Source organism: Pholis gunnellus (assembly GCF_910591455.1).
Source record: "Pholis gunnellus genome assembly, chromosome: 16".
Taxonomy (NCBI): domain Eukaryota; kingdom Metazoa; phylum Chordata; class Actinopteri; order Perciformes; family Pholidae; genus Pholis; species Pholis gunnellus.
In genome coordinates, this window is record NC_136543.1 from 18,748,118 (window position 1) to 18,767,318 (window position 19,201).

The window sequence follows — 19,201 nt, forward strand, 5'->3', positions numbered from 1 at the left end:
GGAGTGTTTGTTAAATAAAGTCATACTGGCCACAGAAAAAAAGCAAATATACACTGCGCACACACACCTACACACTTGCACACACTTCACAGGTTTTCTGTTGTGTATAGACACAGTGAAGGCTGCAGAAATTAGATCACACACACCAGCACACACACACACACTCACACACATACACACACACACACGACCTAGGCTAACCAATGCACTAATCGCCTGCCCCGGGCATAGGAGGAGCTTGGTGCTTAAGTAGGCTGCCAATCAGTCAGTCAGCTCCACATCCAGAAGCTCCCGCGGCCAGATACACGCATCACTCCGCACTCGAGGTGCCAAACTGCGGCTCTGACACAACTCCGGGTCGGTGGAAGTGGGGAAGCTTGACAGTTACTTAAAGGGGGACTCTGGTGATTTAGACACCCCCTTCATCCTCTACTTCTTTCTGGGAATTGCTACTTTCTCTTTTTTTTTTCTTCTTCATTCCTGCCTCCTCTTGCTGTTGTGTGACTTTGGCTTTGAGAGAGATTTACAGTACGCGTTTTTCCGGACATGTCTTTCCCTCAGCTGGGGTACCCCCAGTTCCTCAGTGCCTCCCACGAGGTGTACGGGGGCGAGCGGCCGGCCTCTGCCCGGGAAGGAGGCACTGAATGCGGCGTGAGCTCGTCCGCTACCGCCGCGGCTGTCGGCTCCATGCTGGGGATGTACGGGAGCCCATGGGCGGCTCACAACTACAGTGCCTTTCTGCCGTACAGCGGAGCCGCAGACCTCGCCCTCATATCCCAGATGGTAGGAGTTGATACTTGTTCAGACTCAAGCAGTTCAGGTGTTAATACACTTTTTGTTGTCTTGCTGAGAGCTGTAAATTGCAAACTAATGCGCTAGTTTCCAATAGTGTGCAGTCATTAAGATATTCAAATACAGATCGTTCTTTTTTCTGGGATGTTTGTGGCTAAACAATTGTTAATAAATATGAATTACATTAAGTCCAAACCGTCCATTGTCAGTTCATATTTCATTATCTTTATACTTAAATGTTTAATATATGTATATAGGTTCTGAATGGCAAATTATTGAATCAACACACTTAAGATAACACATCTTTTAGGTGAAAATTAAATTTCGTAATTGTCAGTTCAGATTTTTTGGGTGTAAATTACGGATATTTGAAGGAACAATCTAATTTAGACGTAATCTACTGTGTATGTAAAACAGCGTTTATTATTTAGGAAAAAACACAATTAATTATGAATAATGAAACGTCATGTTCAGAGAACGTTTGGAAATAAATCATATTTCTAATTTCAAATAAATCGAAATAATGATAAAAATGTTTAGATGTAATTAATAAAAGACAACCACTTTAGAAAAAAAATGATTGTCAAACAAATAATTGTTATTGGTTGTTTTCTAAATTCATCACATAATTCCTAAATTTCCTGCTTATTTGTCAAACTAACAGGACGTTGGAACTTTTCAAAACTTTTTTGCTGCACAAATAATAATTCAAATGTTGTTTATTTTTGTCTCTGAACTTGGTGAGGAACTCATTTTCAAGACAAGACAAGTAGCTCAACAAGTTGTCCCCTCTCTCTCTCTCTCTATCCCTCTATCTCTCTCTCTCTCTTCCCCCAATATCATTTCAGGGCTCCCAGTATGAGCTGAAGGACAGCCCGGGGTCCCACCCTGCCTCTCTGCCAGTCCACGCCGCTCAAGGCTTCTACTCATACGGCCAGTACCCGTACGGGGACCCGTCGAGGGCAAAGACGGCCACCCGGGAGACCACCAGCACCCTGAAGGCCTGGCTGCAGGAGCACCAGAAGAACCCCTACCCCACCAAAGGAGAGAAGATCATGCTTGCTATCATAACTCGGATGACACTCACACAGGTGGGCAGTGCTTAATGCTTCAGCTGTGGATTAGGATAACACATTTGCTTGTTTTTTCAAAAGTGAAGTACTTATCTCTTCCTGTAAGAGCAATAGATAATCTAATTGTTACATTATTTAATATGATAATCCAGCTGTGTGACTGACTGATAGCCCACTTGAATAAAGTCACACTTCCTCCCCGAGAGAGACAAGTCTCCAGATATTTCTGATTTCAAAGCTCCTTTAATGATAACGAAGAATTATGAGGAATAATAATGAGGATTTTTACATATTTAATCATTTCATATTTCTAGTCGGCAGCCCAGTGTTTTCAAAGGAACCGTGATTTTATTCTGTTTTATAATAAGTTAAATAAAACGTTTCCTTCTCCCAGGTGTCGACGTGGTTCGCGAACGCCCGCAGACGCCTGAAGAAGGAGAACAAGGTGACCTGGGGCCGCAGCGCCGAGGACCGGGACGGCCGCATCTTCAGCAGCGACAACGAGGACGAGCCAGGCAAGAACGGCAGCGACGACGAAGACGAAGAGGAGATCGATTTGGAAACTGTCGATATCGAGAGACCCGAGGAGCAGCACGCAAGGGAGCAGGGCTCCGGGAAGGAAGAGGGAGAAGGAGAAGGGGAGGGAGAGAGTGAGGGAGAAGGAGAGGGAGAGGCAGGCCTGGCCGACAGAGAGCAGGCCTCGGAGCCGAAGAGCTCAGAGAGCAGCAGGACGCTTTCTGTGGAGGGCCTGCGAGCAGTGGAGGCGGCTATTTCTCTCAACCGATCGCCTGTTGTCAAACTCGCAGTGGATCATTCTCCCAGCAGACAGGAGTGCCAGAGACCACCGCAGAGCAAACCCAAAATCTGGTCCCTGGCTGAGACCGCCACGGCTCCGGACAGCTCTCACAGACCTTCCCCCACGGCCCACACGCACCACCCGGCTTTGGCCTCCGCCGGCCACCCGGCCTTACTCCCGGGTCATGGGATTTACACATGCCAGATTGGCAAACTGCACAACTGGGCCAATGCGGCTTTTCTGAACGCCAACTCTCTTTTGAACATGAGGTCGCTCCTCGGAGGGGCGCCTGCCGGACACCTGCCTCTCCACGGGGCGGTGCCGGTTGCGCGTCATGACGCACGACCGGCGGCGGCGGGGCCCGGAACATCGGGGACGGAGGATGACAGTGATGTGGAGTCGTCGGGAAGCTTCAGTCCAAAAAGAGATGGTATGAACAACATTAGATTGTTCAACCCTGTGTAATTAATATGTTTACTGAATGAGCGTCAGGACTGTGTCGCATATGTCACCAAGAACTGATCCCAAAAAATAATTATCTATATGACAGTACAAAGGGGAATTTTGAAGATAATTCTCACTAATAAATTATTTATTTGGTCTCGTTTTTCGTTTCACAGACGAGGAGAGCGACCACAGGCCTGATTCCCGGAAGTCCCCATTCCAGCTGATCACTGACAGGTAACCTCGTGCATTTGAAATCAATTTGGCATCGCGACATTATCAAACTCAATTCCTCTCCACATGTCCTCTGCTAAATGAACCTTAAAGCAGAGGTAAACACTGTTACACCTGACTGGACGGAAGGAAAGACCTCAGCACATAAATCATGTGATTGAGTCCCCACTTTAACGCCTCGTCAGGCAGCAGTAATATACCCTGCCCCCCCCCCCCCCCCAACCGAGGTTATCACCACCGATGTCATTTAAATAATCTGCCGCCATTTATTCACGCCCCCTCAGTGAATGCAGCTAATGTATGTCAAAGAAAACGCTGATAGCAACATCAGGGAGGTAGTGGAGGGTGAAAAGACACAAAGCAATTTAGTGTTTTCTTTAATTTGCATAAATAGAGTTTAACATTGTTTTAGATAGCGTTTAAAAAATGGAACTCATAGTATTTAAAGTAGTGCATTATTTGATGTATTTATGATACGGGTGTATACACACACATTTTTCCCTAATATTTGTAATTCATCCCACTGTTGCACTTATTTCACCGCTGACCTTTTCTTTTTGTCCTCTTTCCTCTCCTCAGACCTCACCATGGGACAGCACCACAGCGAGTTGTGACAATGACATTATGAGAAGACAAAGAGAAAGAGAAAGGAATAATTTTATTTAACGGAGAACAGTTTAATGAAGGCTATTTTTTTGACAGTGCTACCTGTCATAGTATTACCGTTTAGCTTCTACATGCAAAAGAGATGGTTGTTTTTGTCACAGATTTGCTTGTATCTCTCTTGTATGTCCTATATGTTTCTTCTTCGCCTCTTCTGTTGTGAATGGAAACCTTTAAAAATTGTAAATACAGGATATGAATTTGTCTTTAAAGAATATATTTTTTTGGGAACTAAATAAATGTCATTATAGTCATTTATTATTGGAGTTTTCTTCCCTAATTAGAAATTGTTCATGTTCTGTCAAAAATTTCGAGAAAATCAAGGGTGCAACGGGTGACTTAAACCTCCTAAAACCAGTGCCCTACTCTTAAATGTTTATCTTTTTAAGGTTGATCGAGATCTATAAAATGTTAATTCATAGGATGTTATTTTATATGACAGATATCAGTCTTAATGTGCACATTGGAATTCATTCCATCATTGAAATTCTCTTTTTAATTTCATTCCTCTAAGAAATGAAGTGTAAAGTCAGAGGATTTGTTACTTTAATGGGAAATCCTAAATTGACATGAATATACAATAATACACAGGTCAAATATTATTGATTTCCACTTGTTTAATGATGATCACAGTGTCCCCACCTTTTATTTGACCCCTTCTTCACTGTGTCTTGTTTCACACTCTCCTTGCCAACTAAACCGTGCAGAGTCAGCCCCTTTTAGCACGAAAAGTCTCACCCTTATTGGAATCTGCACTCCCGCCAAAACTCGGAGACTTATGCCAGCGCCTTGGAAGCCACTGCAAACGCTGCGGAAATTGAAATTGAAGATTTCCAGGACCTTATGAACCTGCGTCTGTGCTTTCAGCCCAGACCTCCTTGCTTTAATGTTGGATTATACCCCCTCAGTGCCACCACTGCCGCCTCTGAAATATGGATCAGACGGCAGGAAAGGCCAGCAGCCAGTATGGGGTCGGCAGCTCAGGGGGAGGTTGATGGGAGGGGAGTTGGGTGGGTGTGTGTGTCACTCTGAGCCATCCTTGACGTTCACAGGCCCAAAGACATCAGGGTAAAGGGGGAGAGAGGACGGTGGGGGGTCTCAGGGCTGTTAATAGTGAGTGTTTCTCAAAGCTGTGGTCCCACACGCATGCTTGGATTAGCAGCAGGTCATGCATGCCACATGATTTGAGTCCTCTGGCCTCTCAAGGGGGCTTGGACCGTCTCAGGTTCAGGTGCACGCACCTATTTTAGATTTAATTGCATATTTAAACTCGCTATGCAGATAAGGCTTGACATCTTTAAAAGTTGCATATGAAGCAACTGCTTTTAGGTTCACACTTCAGTTTGAAAGTCAAAACGCTGATAGCCAACTTCCATTATTGTCAAGTGGCTTTGGCCTCTTAGTCGAAGTCAAGTGCTGCAGATGTTCAGTATTTGGATTAGATTCGTGAAACGGTTAGATTTAGGTTGGGTACGGTTACGTGGTTACAAAGGTGTAACAAATAAGTATATGGCAATGTGTTGAATAGCAAGTTGACTAGTGAAATGAACCGGCACTTCGTTACTTACTTTATTACAATTTGCATAAATATATTGCAGACTTGTTTGGGCAGATGGACGGTCAGTAAAGTACACAGTCAAATGGTGATTTGAGCAGGCGTGATACACACTGACAGAATCACAGCCAGCAGGTTCATGGACCTGCAGATTAACTCAATGCTGCCACCTCACTCTCAGAAAGAGTAAAGCAGAATTTTACTTCGTGGAGCAAAAACATGTCACTGTGTCTGTGTCCACGCTGAGGATCACTAAAGCTTTCTGCAAGTCAATTTGTAAATTCCCAACAGTTGTCAGTGTAAAACATTTTAAGACATTTATTGGTGTGTACTTTATACAGTTCCCATCAGCAGACAAACACCGACACCACCCTCATAATGTTGCTAATTTTGCATGTTGTTGCTGAATTCTTAAAAGAACCACGTGCCTCAAAATTTGCTGAAATTGATTGGTTAATTATATAAAATCTTTAAAATCACAATGGATTATTTGAAAAATGCATTGTCAAAAAGCTGAAAACTGATCCTTCCATAACAACGTTTTTGAGATATATGGTTTTAATGGGACGGCAACAAGTGATTAATTCTACTCTTCTTTTTGACTCAAATGACCAAAATTGGACGCAGTGCTACATACAACAATTCTCACTCGATGCTTTATTGTACATCTAGTTCAGCTTTATTAGTACAGTGTTGCACGTATCAAAAACTAGAAGCGTGTATCAACAATTTACTTGACAAAAAAAAGCTCCTCTTATAACTCTAAACCTAAAGAATAGCTACAAATAGGCCCAACATTTGGCCACATCATTTGTTGAATAATTGTTTAAAAAAATGGTATACCTCCCTGTAATTTTTACACTTTAATTTTGGCATGGATTAAACAAAAGGAATATAAAGCGTTAACCAGTGATCTTTAGAAGTGCTGGCACAAGTCTAGCTGTTTACCCAAACAGGTCTCAGTCCCAACTCGCGAATCAGCGACGCTTGGTCAGTGCACCTTGGCGTCTGATACCAGCATACAGCGCTTTGAACTAACTCTGATGTAAACACCCCCCCAACCGCGTCAAAGTGACTGACATAGTATAAAGAGCCAGAAAGTCCACACAGGACAGGTGGGTCACACAAACACAGGACTCTCATCCAGGAGGCCGCTGTTCTCATCCCCGTGCAAAACGAAAAGTAAATCTTGAGGTTTTGTCACATCAGTCACGTTAACGTCAAACGCGTTCATTTCCTAAACATAACTAAGTGTTGCCTAAATCTAACTTCCATTGAAGACAAGTTTATTTTACTTTGGAAACTAAAAGCCGTCCCTGTTACCTAGCGTCATAGTTTGAAGTTTAGGGCCACTGACCGAGCGTCTGTAGCCTATTTGACGAGTTGGGAGTGAGAATGTGTTGGTTCCCAGTCTCCAGTGTTAAGCAAAGCTAGCAGTCTGCTGGCTGGAGCTTCATGTGCACTGCACTCAATCTTCTGATGTAACTCTCAGCAAGAAAACAAATAAGCATGTACATCATAAAATGCTGAACCGCCTGACACGTGTGTACGAGGTGTGGAGAAATAATAACAGTCTTGACTTTGGTTTGGTGTTTCCTCCACACTCCAAAAAAATCTGTTTTTCTTAATTCTTCCAGCCATCCATCCCTTCACAGACGGAGAGAGAGTACAAAAAAACAAGAGATGGAAAGAGCAAACTCAAGTCTAAAGAGCGCAAATGAGAGAGAGAGAGAGAGAGAGAGAGAGAGATGATGCAGTGAGAGTTGTCATTGATGTGAGAACAGCATGGAGGGAAGCCAGACACTTGAGGCCATTTTCACTTCCTCTGCCAACTCTGACAGACTGCCATCCGCACCGCTGAGGAGAATATCAGCCGCTCTCTCTCTTACACACTTTACTTTTTCCACACTTCATCCCAGCCAGATCACGCTACTGTTCTTCCAAGTACCCAAACAATATGTTATTCTTTCAAAGTTGGATATCAGTGAGCTTAGCATGATGGGGCTGAAAATGACATCAAATGGCTGTTTAATCAGTTACACAGCGTGTCCAAAACATGTTTTGTTATGAAAGGAGCGGAAAAAGTGAGCAGATCCAAAATATGATTAGTGCTTTCTGGCGGGTGCCGCCGGAAAACTTCTTCAGAGTTTCAAAGTTTATGCTTCATGTTGGTTGTTTGTCACCCAAGCTGCCCCAAAACTTTTCAAAAAATAGAACTGGGACACACTGTAAAAAGCTGCGAGTGAGGAAAACATCCACCGAGACACTTCTGAGTTTTCAGAGTCCCATCAGCCCCTCAAACTCTCACTGTGAATAGAGTCTTCATTGGCGCTTTGGTATTCTGATATAGGCCCTTTGGTGAGTTCTAATCCCTATTAAAGAGGTAGATTATGGAAGGGATTTGTCTTTGATTTGCCTGTCCCACTGCTCTTTTCTGTCAGCACCTCTCTCTCTCTCTATGTATCCTTCCCTCGTTCTTTTTCTCTGTCTGTCTTCATGGGATGGTGAGGGATTGAACAATGATTGCCTCCATGTGTCATCCCCCTCACACTCCCACCCTCAGCCACCCTCCTGTGATTAAGGCCACATGTGTGAGGGCCCCCGGTCGCCTGAATGGATTTGTTAAAGGCCCCCAGCGGATGAGAGAGGCCCGGGCCCCCGTAGCCTGGCCCTCGTGTGCAGATCTATCCCCTTTTCGAGGCACTCTGCATGGGGGTGAGCTCCCTGCCAGTCCTCCCCTCCCTCCCACCACAGTGGTTACCCCTCCTACTCTTCTCCGCTCCTCCGCCATGCAGAGATAATCAGGCTTATGTAAAGACGACGTGCTCTTTTGACAGTCATCAGCTCATCAGTGATCCAATCAAGCCCAAATCCGCCATTGTTCGCCCTCAAAGTGTCTCAAATCCGCTTGTGCAGGAGAGAGGGGCTGCGCTCTTTATCCTGCCAATCACTCCTGACATTCCTGCCCCTGTTGCCATGGCCTGAGGTCAGAGGTTGGGAAAACAGAGAGCATGAGCTGACTCGGGGAGAATGGCGGGGCGCTAAAAGAGGGACTCGCCGCGCAACGGCCTCATTGGTCAGCCAACGCAGGGGGTAAATGTAGACAAGTTAGGGCTCTATAGCCCCGCTGAGAGGGCCAGTCGGACAGAAAGAAACGTGAGCAGGGGAGGAGAGAGAAGGGGGGATGATGAGGGAGAGAAAGGGCCAAGGGAAGAGAAAGAGGGCAAGAGAGGTGTGTGGTGGAGAAAGGAGGAAAAAGAGGGTTAGCGAGGGACAGTGTTTGATTGCCAAATAGGCTTTGCAGAGCTTGACCTCGAGGGGCTCGGGGAAGAATAGGCCTGACACACTGTAAAGAAATAATGAACAAGCGAGTTAATATTTCTTGAATTTCTAATGGCTTTTCTGCACTTAAAATGTCTAAATTAATTTTTTTGCAATCAATATTAATATCACACCGCTGGAACTGAAGCGCAAACTGCCAACAACAAAATAAAAGAACGTTTGATCCATGTGTGTGTGTGCGGGCAGGCTAGTTGCCGAGTTTCAATTTGAAATGGAAATGTACCTCCCAACGCAATGAAGCTAATACGTGTCATTGCAGGATAAACGGGGCACTGGGTTAAATCTGTTGTAATGTTGTCAAAAGAATAATTTTCTGTACCCAATGTATACGTAAGTGAGCAAATGTTTAGCCTAGACAAGATATCATAGGGAATTTACGCCATTCACTGTCTCTCCATAGGGATTAGTGGAATTAAGCGTTTACACAAAAGCAAAGTATCAAAACTCATGAGTAATTCAACAAGCTCCACAATTCCGAGTTTACCGAGTGCTGCTTCTTAGCCCGCGTTTATTGTCGCGTTGCAGCTGCGAGTACCGTACAGACAAATAGCAAACATTGTCAGCGCCTTTTAAAAGGAGACAAATTTAATATACAGGGAAAATACACACAACAAATGCTATGAAAGGGTGGGAGTGATAAGTCTTCTCTCTTGTTGCCTGCTCATTCATGGCAATAATCTGAGGGAAGAAGCAGATTAGGACAGAGGGAGGGTTCGTGGTCTGACTGTTCGCATCGCTGGCTCCTTTCAGCCATTTTGAAACAATGTTTATCCACTGGTTTGTTATAGCGAAGCAACTTAGCTTAGTGAGAGTCCTGAGGGGGCTGAGGACTCGCTGCGTCTTTGTTCAGCATCCATTGAGACACACTGGCGTGTTAGAGCGGGGCGGAGAAGCTGCACAAAATTAATTCATATGTGATCTCGGCGATTTTCTGTAATTTGTGCCTCCGTTTTTTTAAATACCTGGGAAATGTTCCGTGGAATGTGCTCATTTTGAGGGTTCATACAGCCGATGATTACACAAGAGGAAGAAAATCAGCCATCAGCTTGACTTTTTCAGTGACAAAAAAAATCTACTTTGTGACATTTGGACTGCAGAAAAATCTCTGTCACGATCGATATTTTTTCTTTATTATCTGCGAGTGCAGGGAGATTATTTCGACCTTTCAAAAATGTGTGTCAGTAACTTCAAAGTGGCCACAATTTATATTTTCTTTACTAATCATCTATCAAATGACAATGTGAAAGCAATGTGACTCTGTGAAAGCGACCCGCTCGTAGTGATGAACCTGAAGAAAATCATCATTTGAATCTGCAGCTCCCCTCGACTGGACAGAGTTTCAGCTCATTGTTAGGATGTCTGTCCACAACTTAACTGTTTTGGTTCACTTCCACCGTTCTCATGGCACTGTTTTCAGCAAACAAGCTCTAAAAACCCACGGTACACTACCTGCTCCGCACCAAACAGCAGGCAGACACAGTTAGAGACTAGCTGGTGAACAGTGGAGCATGTGGAGAATGTTGCTGCGTAACTGCTGGATGCGTAAATAAGCTGTACGTGAACCAGTTCACCAAATCAACTTAATAAGGTCATAATAAGTCAGAGTTGTGTCCTCCACTTGTTTCTGCTGCCCCCGAGTGGCCAAAAAATATCAGTTATTTCAGGTTTAAAGTTGACAAAAGAGAGAAGGCAACATTACAATCATGAAACAAGTCTCCTGACTCCAGGAAGCTCTTGAAATAAATTGATTTGTATTGAAACCGGTTAAAATGATTCTATTCACTCTGTTTTTTTATTTTCTATTTGTTTATTTAACAAATAAAAAAAATAAGCATTGCTCTCGGGATCAAACCTCGGCACATCACTGTCGGTAAAACACGACGTACAGAAATTGATGGTAGTGCTAATTAGCAAATGTTAGCATGCTAGCACGCTAAACTAAACGTGGTAAACATTTTACCTGCTAAGAATCAGCACGTTAGCATTGTCGTACTACAAGGCCTCCGAATTAAGCAACAAAATAGGTAATTTGTCCACGCCTTCCAGAACATCACATAAAAGCATTTGATCTGATCGGATGCCCCATATCTTCAAGACAATATTTTTTAGGTTAGATCTCAGTAACGAACATTATAGCTGCTAAAGCATCAGCATGCATTGAGCTCAAAGCACCACTGAGCTCCTTGCATGGCTGCAGACTCTCACATATTTAACAAACGAGTATCGACTGTAATAAATGTAATAAACTGCTCTAACCACAGAAAGAAAACATCACAGCAAAATGTTATTTTTTCTTAGAATTATTTTTAAATTATCATAACCAGTACTAATTCTATAATTAATGTTATTGGAAATTAACAGATTATTACTATTTTAGGAAAGTGTAAAATAAAAATAGACACATGAGGAAATGCATGCGTCTGCTGCATCAGTGTCTGTCTCATTCACAATGACAGAGTCTCTCTCCCCCCCCCAATAGTGTGTGAGACTTTAAATTAGAACCCATGGCAAACATTCCATCTATCTATTCTATTTTATCTATTAAACCTGCACAGGCTTTTGAATGGGGTCTCCCAGGAGCTCAATACATTGGTATTTAAAACTATTAATTAATTAAAACAAAAACAGAAAACAATGATATGAATTCATTATGAGCAGATTGATTGACAGAGTCATGAAAAATTGAAATGTTAGAATAAAGGGCCTCTTTGATATGACAAAAAAAAAAAAAGTATACCTCTGGGGTTTGTGGGAACCCCAGCTGTTAAAATGAGGGTTAAAATAAGTAAAAACAAATCAGCCAGTGCAGGAAAATATTGGAATCCTGTTTCCAAAACAAATCAATTGTGATTTTCTTTTCCTTTTTAATGCTGCACGGAAATCATGGAAATAATTGTTGGAATAATTGCAGAAAATTCTTAAAATAAATTGATTTTATATTAAAAACAGGCAGAAATTATCTCACCGTACTGTATTTTTAAAACAAACTTCAGACTGAGAGATAATGATGAATACGTATTACAAGATAAGACGAGGTTTTGTCGGTGTACAGTAACCCAGAGCGCAAAAAACCTCCCTCTGCTGTCTTTCACTCTGTTGATAATGATAGATGACTCATGGGTCACATATCTTCACAGTGTAATTACACATGAGTCGCAAGCACACACACACACACACACACACACACACACACACACACACTATCATCCTACGCACACAGTTGCAGAGTAATGTGAGTCCTCATTCATCTGCCCAAGTCGTTTAGGGTAATAGAGCTTAATGGAGTATATTAACCCTGTCCAGCTTGCGTCCCCCCCTCCCCCCATAGATGTGTGTGTGTGTGTGTGTGTGTGTGTGTGTGTGTGTGTGTGTGTGTGCATGTGGTCATGCACATGCACAGAGAAAAGGGGAAACCTGTGCCAACTGTTTATCTGCAAGGGACACACACACACACACACACACTGGAGGAGCAGAGATCTGGTTTCCCACTGTCACAGATGCTTACCCGCCTCTCCATTAGTGATGTGATTGGAGTGGACATAGAAAACCAGCAGCTCCGTTCCCACAGGGGCAATCTGAGGAAATTATTGCCCCGCTCCTCTCCGGGGAATGTCAGCGCTCCAGCGAGAAGCACTTAGTCGACTGCTATCACATGCAACTCTGAGTTTTTGAGCGTTTGCCGTGGATTAACACTTTTGTGAAATAAAGCGTGTGATGATATGTGATCAGTCACGGCACACAGTAAGAGGCACGCGGGATCTCTAGATGTGGAATCAGGAGATCAGAACACTCAGCGGCGTTTACTGGCGACGTAACAGAGAGATGATCACTGGAGGATGAAGATTGATACAATGGGGCAGATCTTCAGTCTGTCTTTATGCCATTTTCTGTGTGGTACAAGGAGAAAATCCTTCTGTCATCTACAAAGAGCATTAACGTATTTAATCTAGGTTGTCCGTCTTGATGCAAATGCTGCAGGAATGTGACAAGTATGCTGACGTAGCAGAAAACATTGAAACAAAAGGTGTTAGGGTAGGATGGACGGACGGACGCTGCTGGTGGCCAAAAGTCCTGGGAGGTCCACTCAGAGATGTAACATGACAACCACACTCAAGTGTGTGCGTGCAAGACAAGCAGCCCTGCTGTACTGTCTTTGGTCGGTCACAAAATTGTGGGCGACCTTTTCACCCCGGTCAATAACAACTGCAAGTTGAGCCCACGGCGCCCTCAGGCTAACATCAGCACCAATGAGGACGTAGTTCCCTAAACCACCAGAGGATGGCAGCTGAGGTCTAAGCAGTGGTGCTGAAGTGGTCACGTGAAACACTTTTCACGGTCTTCCCCGATCTAACAATCTAAAGTGGACACTGGTGTGATGAGCTGAGATTAAAAGGTCCCCAGTTTTCTAGGATTTCAGAAATATTCACTTTGTAAGTTACATTTTTTTACTCATTGAAATTCCTTGATGAGGGAATAAAAACAATTGTTGGTTGTCTTTGGTGTTTTTAGACACAACTCAAAGACCAAAGATGTAAGTATGACTCAACCTTTATGTTCTTTATGGACACTCTTTAAAAAAGAAACATTCTTAAGACTTTAAAACCTTGATACTTGAGATTTCCTCATAAACATCTTGACGCCATATTTCAAACAGCAGTGGAGAAATGCTCTTTTGCAGTAAAAGTCAAGCATGCAGCCTAAACAAAAGTACTAGTATTGGCATTAAGATATATTTAGTCACTGTGCAGAATTATCCATTTTAGAATATTGTATACAAATACTAATGTTGCAGCTAAAGCTGAGGATCCTTTAAATTACTTTATATGCTGCAAGGTAGGTTGTTAATTTCCCTCCGAAGAACAATAAAGTGCATATTAACCTGTAATGTTACTTACTTTATTTATTGTCAATTAATTGTTGTATTATTACTAAAGTTACTAACTAAAGTTCTCAAACCCATTTAGCCTTTATCTGTGATCGGTTTCCCTCATTAAAACCCAAATGAGTTTCTTTTGTTGAAGAACAAATAGAATGTGAAAACTATTCTTTATGGTTCATTTATGTATTGTGTCTTCCTTTTCAAATGTGCAAGCCCAGTTTGGCAGGAATTACCACCGTAATATCTTTTGACATATTGGATTTTTATATTAATATTAACACAAAGGTTGCAAACATTTTACCAGATCTACAAAAGTACATCTATTCTTTTACAACCCTCAATGTACGTCCCTTCCGGCGCTCTGTATTATGAGGTCAGAGAAGAAGTAAAAAAGTAAACTATAGACTAATGGATTAATAAAAGCTATAATCAATAGTTAATGTATCAAATAACGACGTGAAAACAATGTGAAAATGGGCGCTCGTAGTGATGAAACTACAGAGAATTATCATTTACAGAGTTTTATAGTGAGTTTCATCTCATTGTTTAGCTGCCGGTCTGCAACTTTACTGTTCTGGGTCACTCTCCCCGCTCACATCACCCCAAAAAGCTCTACAATCCAGCTGTACACTACCTGCACCAAAGAGGACAGACCCAGTAAGTGACTGGAACATAGTGGAACACTTTGGAAGCCAAATAGCCAGATAATTCCTTTATGGGTTGGTAGAAACCAAATAAGAGAGTAAATATCAGACTCATATTCTCCATGTGGCCATGAAACACAACATATGAATGACAATGTTGCACTGTGACTGTTGGATGTTTGCCGTATCACTTTAAAGGTGATAATAAGTCAACGTTGTGTTCATAACTTGTTCACACTGCCCCCAAGTGACCTGCTATTGAGGGCTTTAAAAGAGAAAACATATGATTTTGCAGTTCTTATTCTTAAAGAAGAGGTACGAGATGAGTTGCATGGAGCAGAGCAAGAATATAACTAAACAGAAATCAAGGCAGAAGAGAATATAAAGACATATAAAGAGATGAGTTGACGGGCAGAAGATCAGTGAGAGAGTTAAGATAGGTTAAGAGTGTTTGTTAAAGGCTCTATCGGTCCCTGCGGACTGAGGCTTGAAGAGCTGAATAATGTATGTCCGCTCCCGGAGTAATGAAGTGGAAGTAATAGGGAGGAATACGGCTGGCCTCCCAGGGCTCAACACAAACTGTACACACTCTTAAGAGCTGCCGGTAGCCTAAACCTGTCTCCCTCTCTGCCTCTGTCTGTCTCCGTCCACTTCTTTCACGCACACACTTGCACACACGCGCTGCACAGCGGCTAAGAGGGTTAGCTTGTCTCTGTTCCCGTAGCCTACATCATTGATGAGGAAGACCAGGACATTTATAGGATCCCATTCAGAGTTCAGCAGGCTCCAGATCTTCCAAGAGGCTGTCATTAGACAGGAGCAGAGGACACGGCAGATAGCATGGCTGCAAGCTCGGTGGTCAGACAGGCACTCGGTGTTGGCAGCCTTGTTTGTGGATCGGATCGAGTCTGGTTTGCACTTGTACTCAGTTGGTGCTATTGTGCTTAACAAGAGGCAGCCGCCGCTGTCGGCCGGTGTCATGTGGTGAAAAGAAAAGGTCTATTTTCTCTCCTCATGATCCATTTATTGCCTGTCGTCTTCTTTCTCTCTGCATATCCCTCCTCTTTCTCAGCAGAGGCTTTTTGAAAAAAAGGTGGAAAAGTTACCTCGCGTTACCCCTGTGTTCATGTATCTGACGGTTGAGGAAGGCTTGCATGGAAACTGCTTTTCTCCCCATGTTGTGTCACTTCACTTCAGAACACCTTGGAGGCCCTTTCAGACAGAAAACGCGACAACGGCACCACCACTCTCTGAAACCCATTATTTCAAATGGCTTGTGCTGCACCACGACGGCTTTTTTTGTGCCGCTCAGCAAGTGCTTCACACAAAGTTCAACCTGTTTTGAGGTTATGGGAGCCGACACCACGATGCTGGAGGCCCAGACCCTACTGCTAGGCCTGCTGGAGGGAAGGAAGGTAACAGGAGGACCAGAGTAGACTGTCAGACCCTGCTGCAGAAAATTAGAGATTATCTGGGAGTCTGGCGTACTGAAACACCACCACTTGTGTCCACAGGGACCGCCAAAATCAACACAAAATGAAGTTCCTCATAGTAGCTTTAATTAAGACAGCTGTTTCAACAAAGTTTCAGAATGTAGATCCGATAACATCTCTACCACCTGAATAACTTTCTTATCTTTTCTTGTTGTCATGTCTGTGTAAGATGAGAAGATTTATACCACTTTTGTTTGTCCAATTAATATCAGCCAGCAGCTGGTGAGCTAAGCGTCGCACAAAAACTGGAAACGGTGGAAATGTTTGATCTGTGAAAGTTTAACAGGAGTAGTGTCTCTGAGGTTGCCAGGCAGCCAGTGACGACTCCAGGAAGTCACTGTGAACCAAGCAAATGTTCGGCACTTAACGCCCCATTCATGTCATTTCATTCAAACTGTAATTACCAGCAGCCAAGCGGGGGAAAGTGTTGACATTAGCCTCTGACTGTTCCCAGTTGGAGATATCCTAAATTCCTGACAAAAGGAAATTCTGATATCTCCCACTTGGGGAGAACATCACAGGCAAACTGGTGGCAAACGGATGGAAAAATGGCTGCAAAGAAGCCCAATACTGACACAAATGCAATGAATTCAGCTCATTTAAAAAGGACGTACACGCTGTTTGTTTCAATTGATGACCCGCTGCTCCAAATAGGCTAGCTGTTTCCCCTGTTTCCTGTCTGTATGCTAAGCTAAGCTAACCTGCTGCTAACAGATATATGAGTGAAGCAGAAAGTGTCCGAGCTTATTTACTCAACCTCTAATTTTTTTTGTAACCAGTAGAACACATAGAACCATTTCCTCTCGAAGAGCATGCCTCAACCCAAAAAAAAAAAGACTCAAGAAACAAAAAGTCATGTTTTCACTCGGGTTGCTAGGAGCATTCTCACTTCAATGTGTTCCCTTCAGCACTACCCACTGAGATACGTTTCAAGGTGAAATAGCTTAGACCAAGAGGAAGGCTCAAAAAGCATCTACATGTTAAACAGTGATTAAAATTGCATAGATTTCCGACTTAAAAGTAGAAAATATTCAAATGCGGCGCAGTGTGATTGAAAGAACTTGTGATTGGAGTTGTTTGGCTCCCTCTTCCAAACACTTTGTGCACCACCCAGCCCTCCTCCTCCTCTCACATTAACATGCTTCTATCATTAACCCCCATGCCCCACCTACTGCATAAAAGCTAGAGCCTAATGCAGGAAGCAGAGGATAAGAATGTGTTCCCTTTCTCTTTTTTTTTTTTTTTTCTTTTCTTGAGGAGCATCTTGAATGAATGATTGATGTTTGGGGAGCAAGATCAGAAAGATATAATCACGGTCTAACGAACGCAGAGCCTTAAGAAATATATACTGGAGGAATGCTATAAATTTATAAACACACCATATATTAATATATAAGTAGTGCATTTAATATTCAAATGGAGGGAAATAACATAATGTATGCCCCTCCGATGCACCCAGAAAGAAGGTAACAAAAGCTTGGAAGTTAAACCCGGCCTCCTCACAAGTCATTTTCCCCATGAACTATATGGAACCACGATTAAACACCGTCATGTTCGTTGTCAGTGGCTAAACAAATTGCCATTCTCTGTGAGTGACATGTGTTTTTGTGGGAAGACGTGCAACGCCAGCGCGGGGAGATAACTTCATTTCCAATCTTTGAGCACAGATGAGGGAGAGACAGTTAGCCCGTGTTCAGTATATGAGCACCTTTCACGGGACAAATGGAATGCCAATCAAGCGCCGGTACACAGATGCCTTCTCCCCGGTGGCGCCCACGATGCTTTCTGGTGATGCAGCTCTGTTGTTCCAGCACTACTCTGGGTGCACTGGGAATATTTTGTCCTTTTACCCCTCCACGTCCCCTCGCTCCATTTCAGATCCCTTGACTATTAACGATTCCTTCTGCTCCCCAAGTTTGCCCTTTTTAGGCTTCCCCTCGTTTCCACATTCATGTCTTCTTGTTGGGTTTCTCGCACGGAAAGTTTCTTACCCGGCTGTCCTTATTTCTTCTTTCTCCCCATAACCTCTCATGGATTTACCATTTTCACTCTCCCCGTACCTTTCCGCTATAAAAGGGACTGTACAAAAAGGATTAGGGTAGTGAGCTGGGAGGATTCTCATATTTCATTTTTCATACAAAAGAAAGCATTAACATTATCAACATTTGCTTTGGAACCTCCCCTTGACCTAGAAAAAAAAAACACAATACTCCCCCCCCCCCCCCCCCCCCCAAAGATCTTAAAATAATATATTTATGGAAAACATAACAAAGAGCTGCTGACTTAACCGGGAAAAGGCACCAGATCGTTCCCAACCAGGAGGAAATGTGTTCTATTAACATAATGAAATATTTCTTATTAACTATCGGGCAAGTCGAAAAAAATCAACTTATCAGTAAAATGTTCACTGACAAGGTATTTCATTTGTTTTCTGCAAAAGCATCCAAGGTTGCTATGATCAAATATACACTTTTAGTAACTAAAGCATCATTTAACTTCTTTGTAGTTATGATGCCGCGCTCACAGTTGGACCTGTTTTCGTCCTAAGTGACGAATGGGGATCATCATTTTTTTAATTGGTCCAGTTTTAAGGGAGTACGCTGCAGACGGCAGCCACTAAATGAGCTGTAATGTAAATTAGCTCGGGACAACTCCTCACTGTCAATTGGATTTCACTAAAAGTACACTAAAAGTGCTGGTTTTTTGCCACCGACAGCCTCAGATTGTTATCATAAGTGTCTGACAACATAATGGAAAGACAGACAAATACAATATTTTACTTCCATTCCCACCCACGCAGACAGCTTGGTGAGTTTCATTTTTTTTTCTTTGCAAGATTGTATGTGGTGTCTTATACGACAACTTCGAGCTGATTGCCTGCATACGTCGTCGCTTGTTTTGGAGTTTGGATGGAGTGTGTTTTATGACATCTTTCAGACCATTGGTGTGTAGAAGGGGGGTTGTATTCATTCAACCACACAACGGTGAGGAGTTGTCCCGCGCTGTTACATTACAGACCATTTGCTGCAGCATTCTCCCTCAATACTGGACCAATAAGAGAAAGATTTGTGTCACTTAGACACAAAAACATGGGAAAATCCTTAAGGTTCGGATGTGATTGTCGTCTGGTGGAATACAGAAAAAGTTTATAGAGACTTAACATTTAAGAGAAACCATAATCTTTCCCTAACGGTAACTAAAATGCAGATACATCTCATGTGTAGGAGAAGGACGAGTGGATCAAATGCTGCAAATAAACTCCATCACACTGTCTAAATTACAAAAA

At 42.9% G+C, this 19,201-nt stretch overlaps 1 protein-coding gene across 1 annotated transcript; it reads left to right on the forward strand.

Annotated features, from left to right (window-relative positions):
• Positions 1-546: 546 nt before the first annotated feature.
• On the forward strand, positions 547-4,045 carry irx1b (iroquois homeobox 1b; the record flags this gene model as incomplete). The annotated part of the gene is made up of 5 exons (XM_079175617.1): positions 547-783; positions 1,641-1,883; positions 2,260-3,091; positions 3,282-3,342; positions 3,919-4,045. The coding sequence occupies 5 exons, from the start codon at positions 547-549 to the stop codon at positions 3,965-3,967; spliced, it is 1,422 nt and encodes a 473-aa protein (XP_079031743.1). The 3' UTR covers positions 3,968-4,045.
• Positions 4,046-19,201: the final 15,156 nt, after the last annotated feature.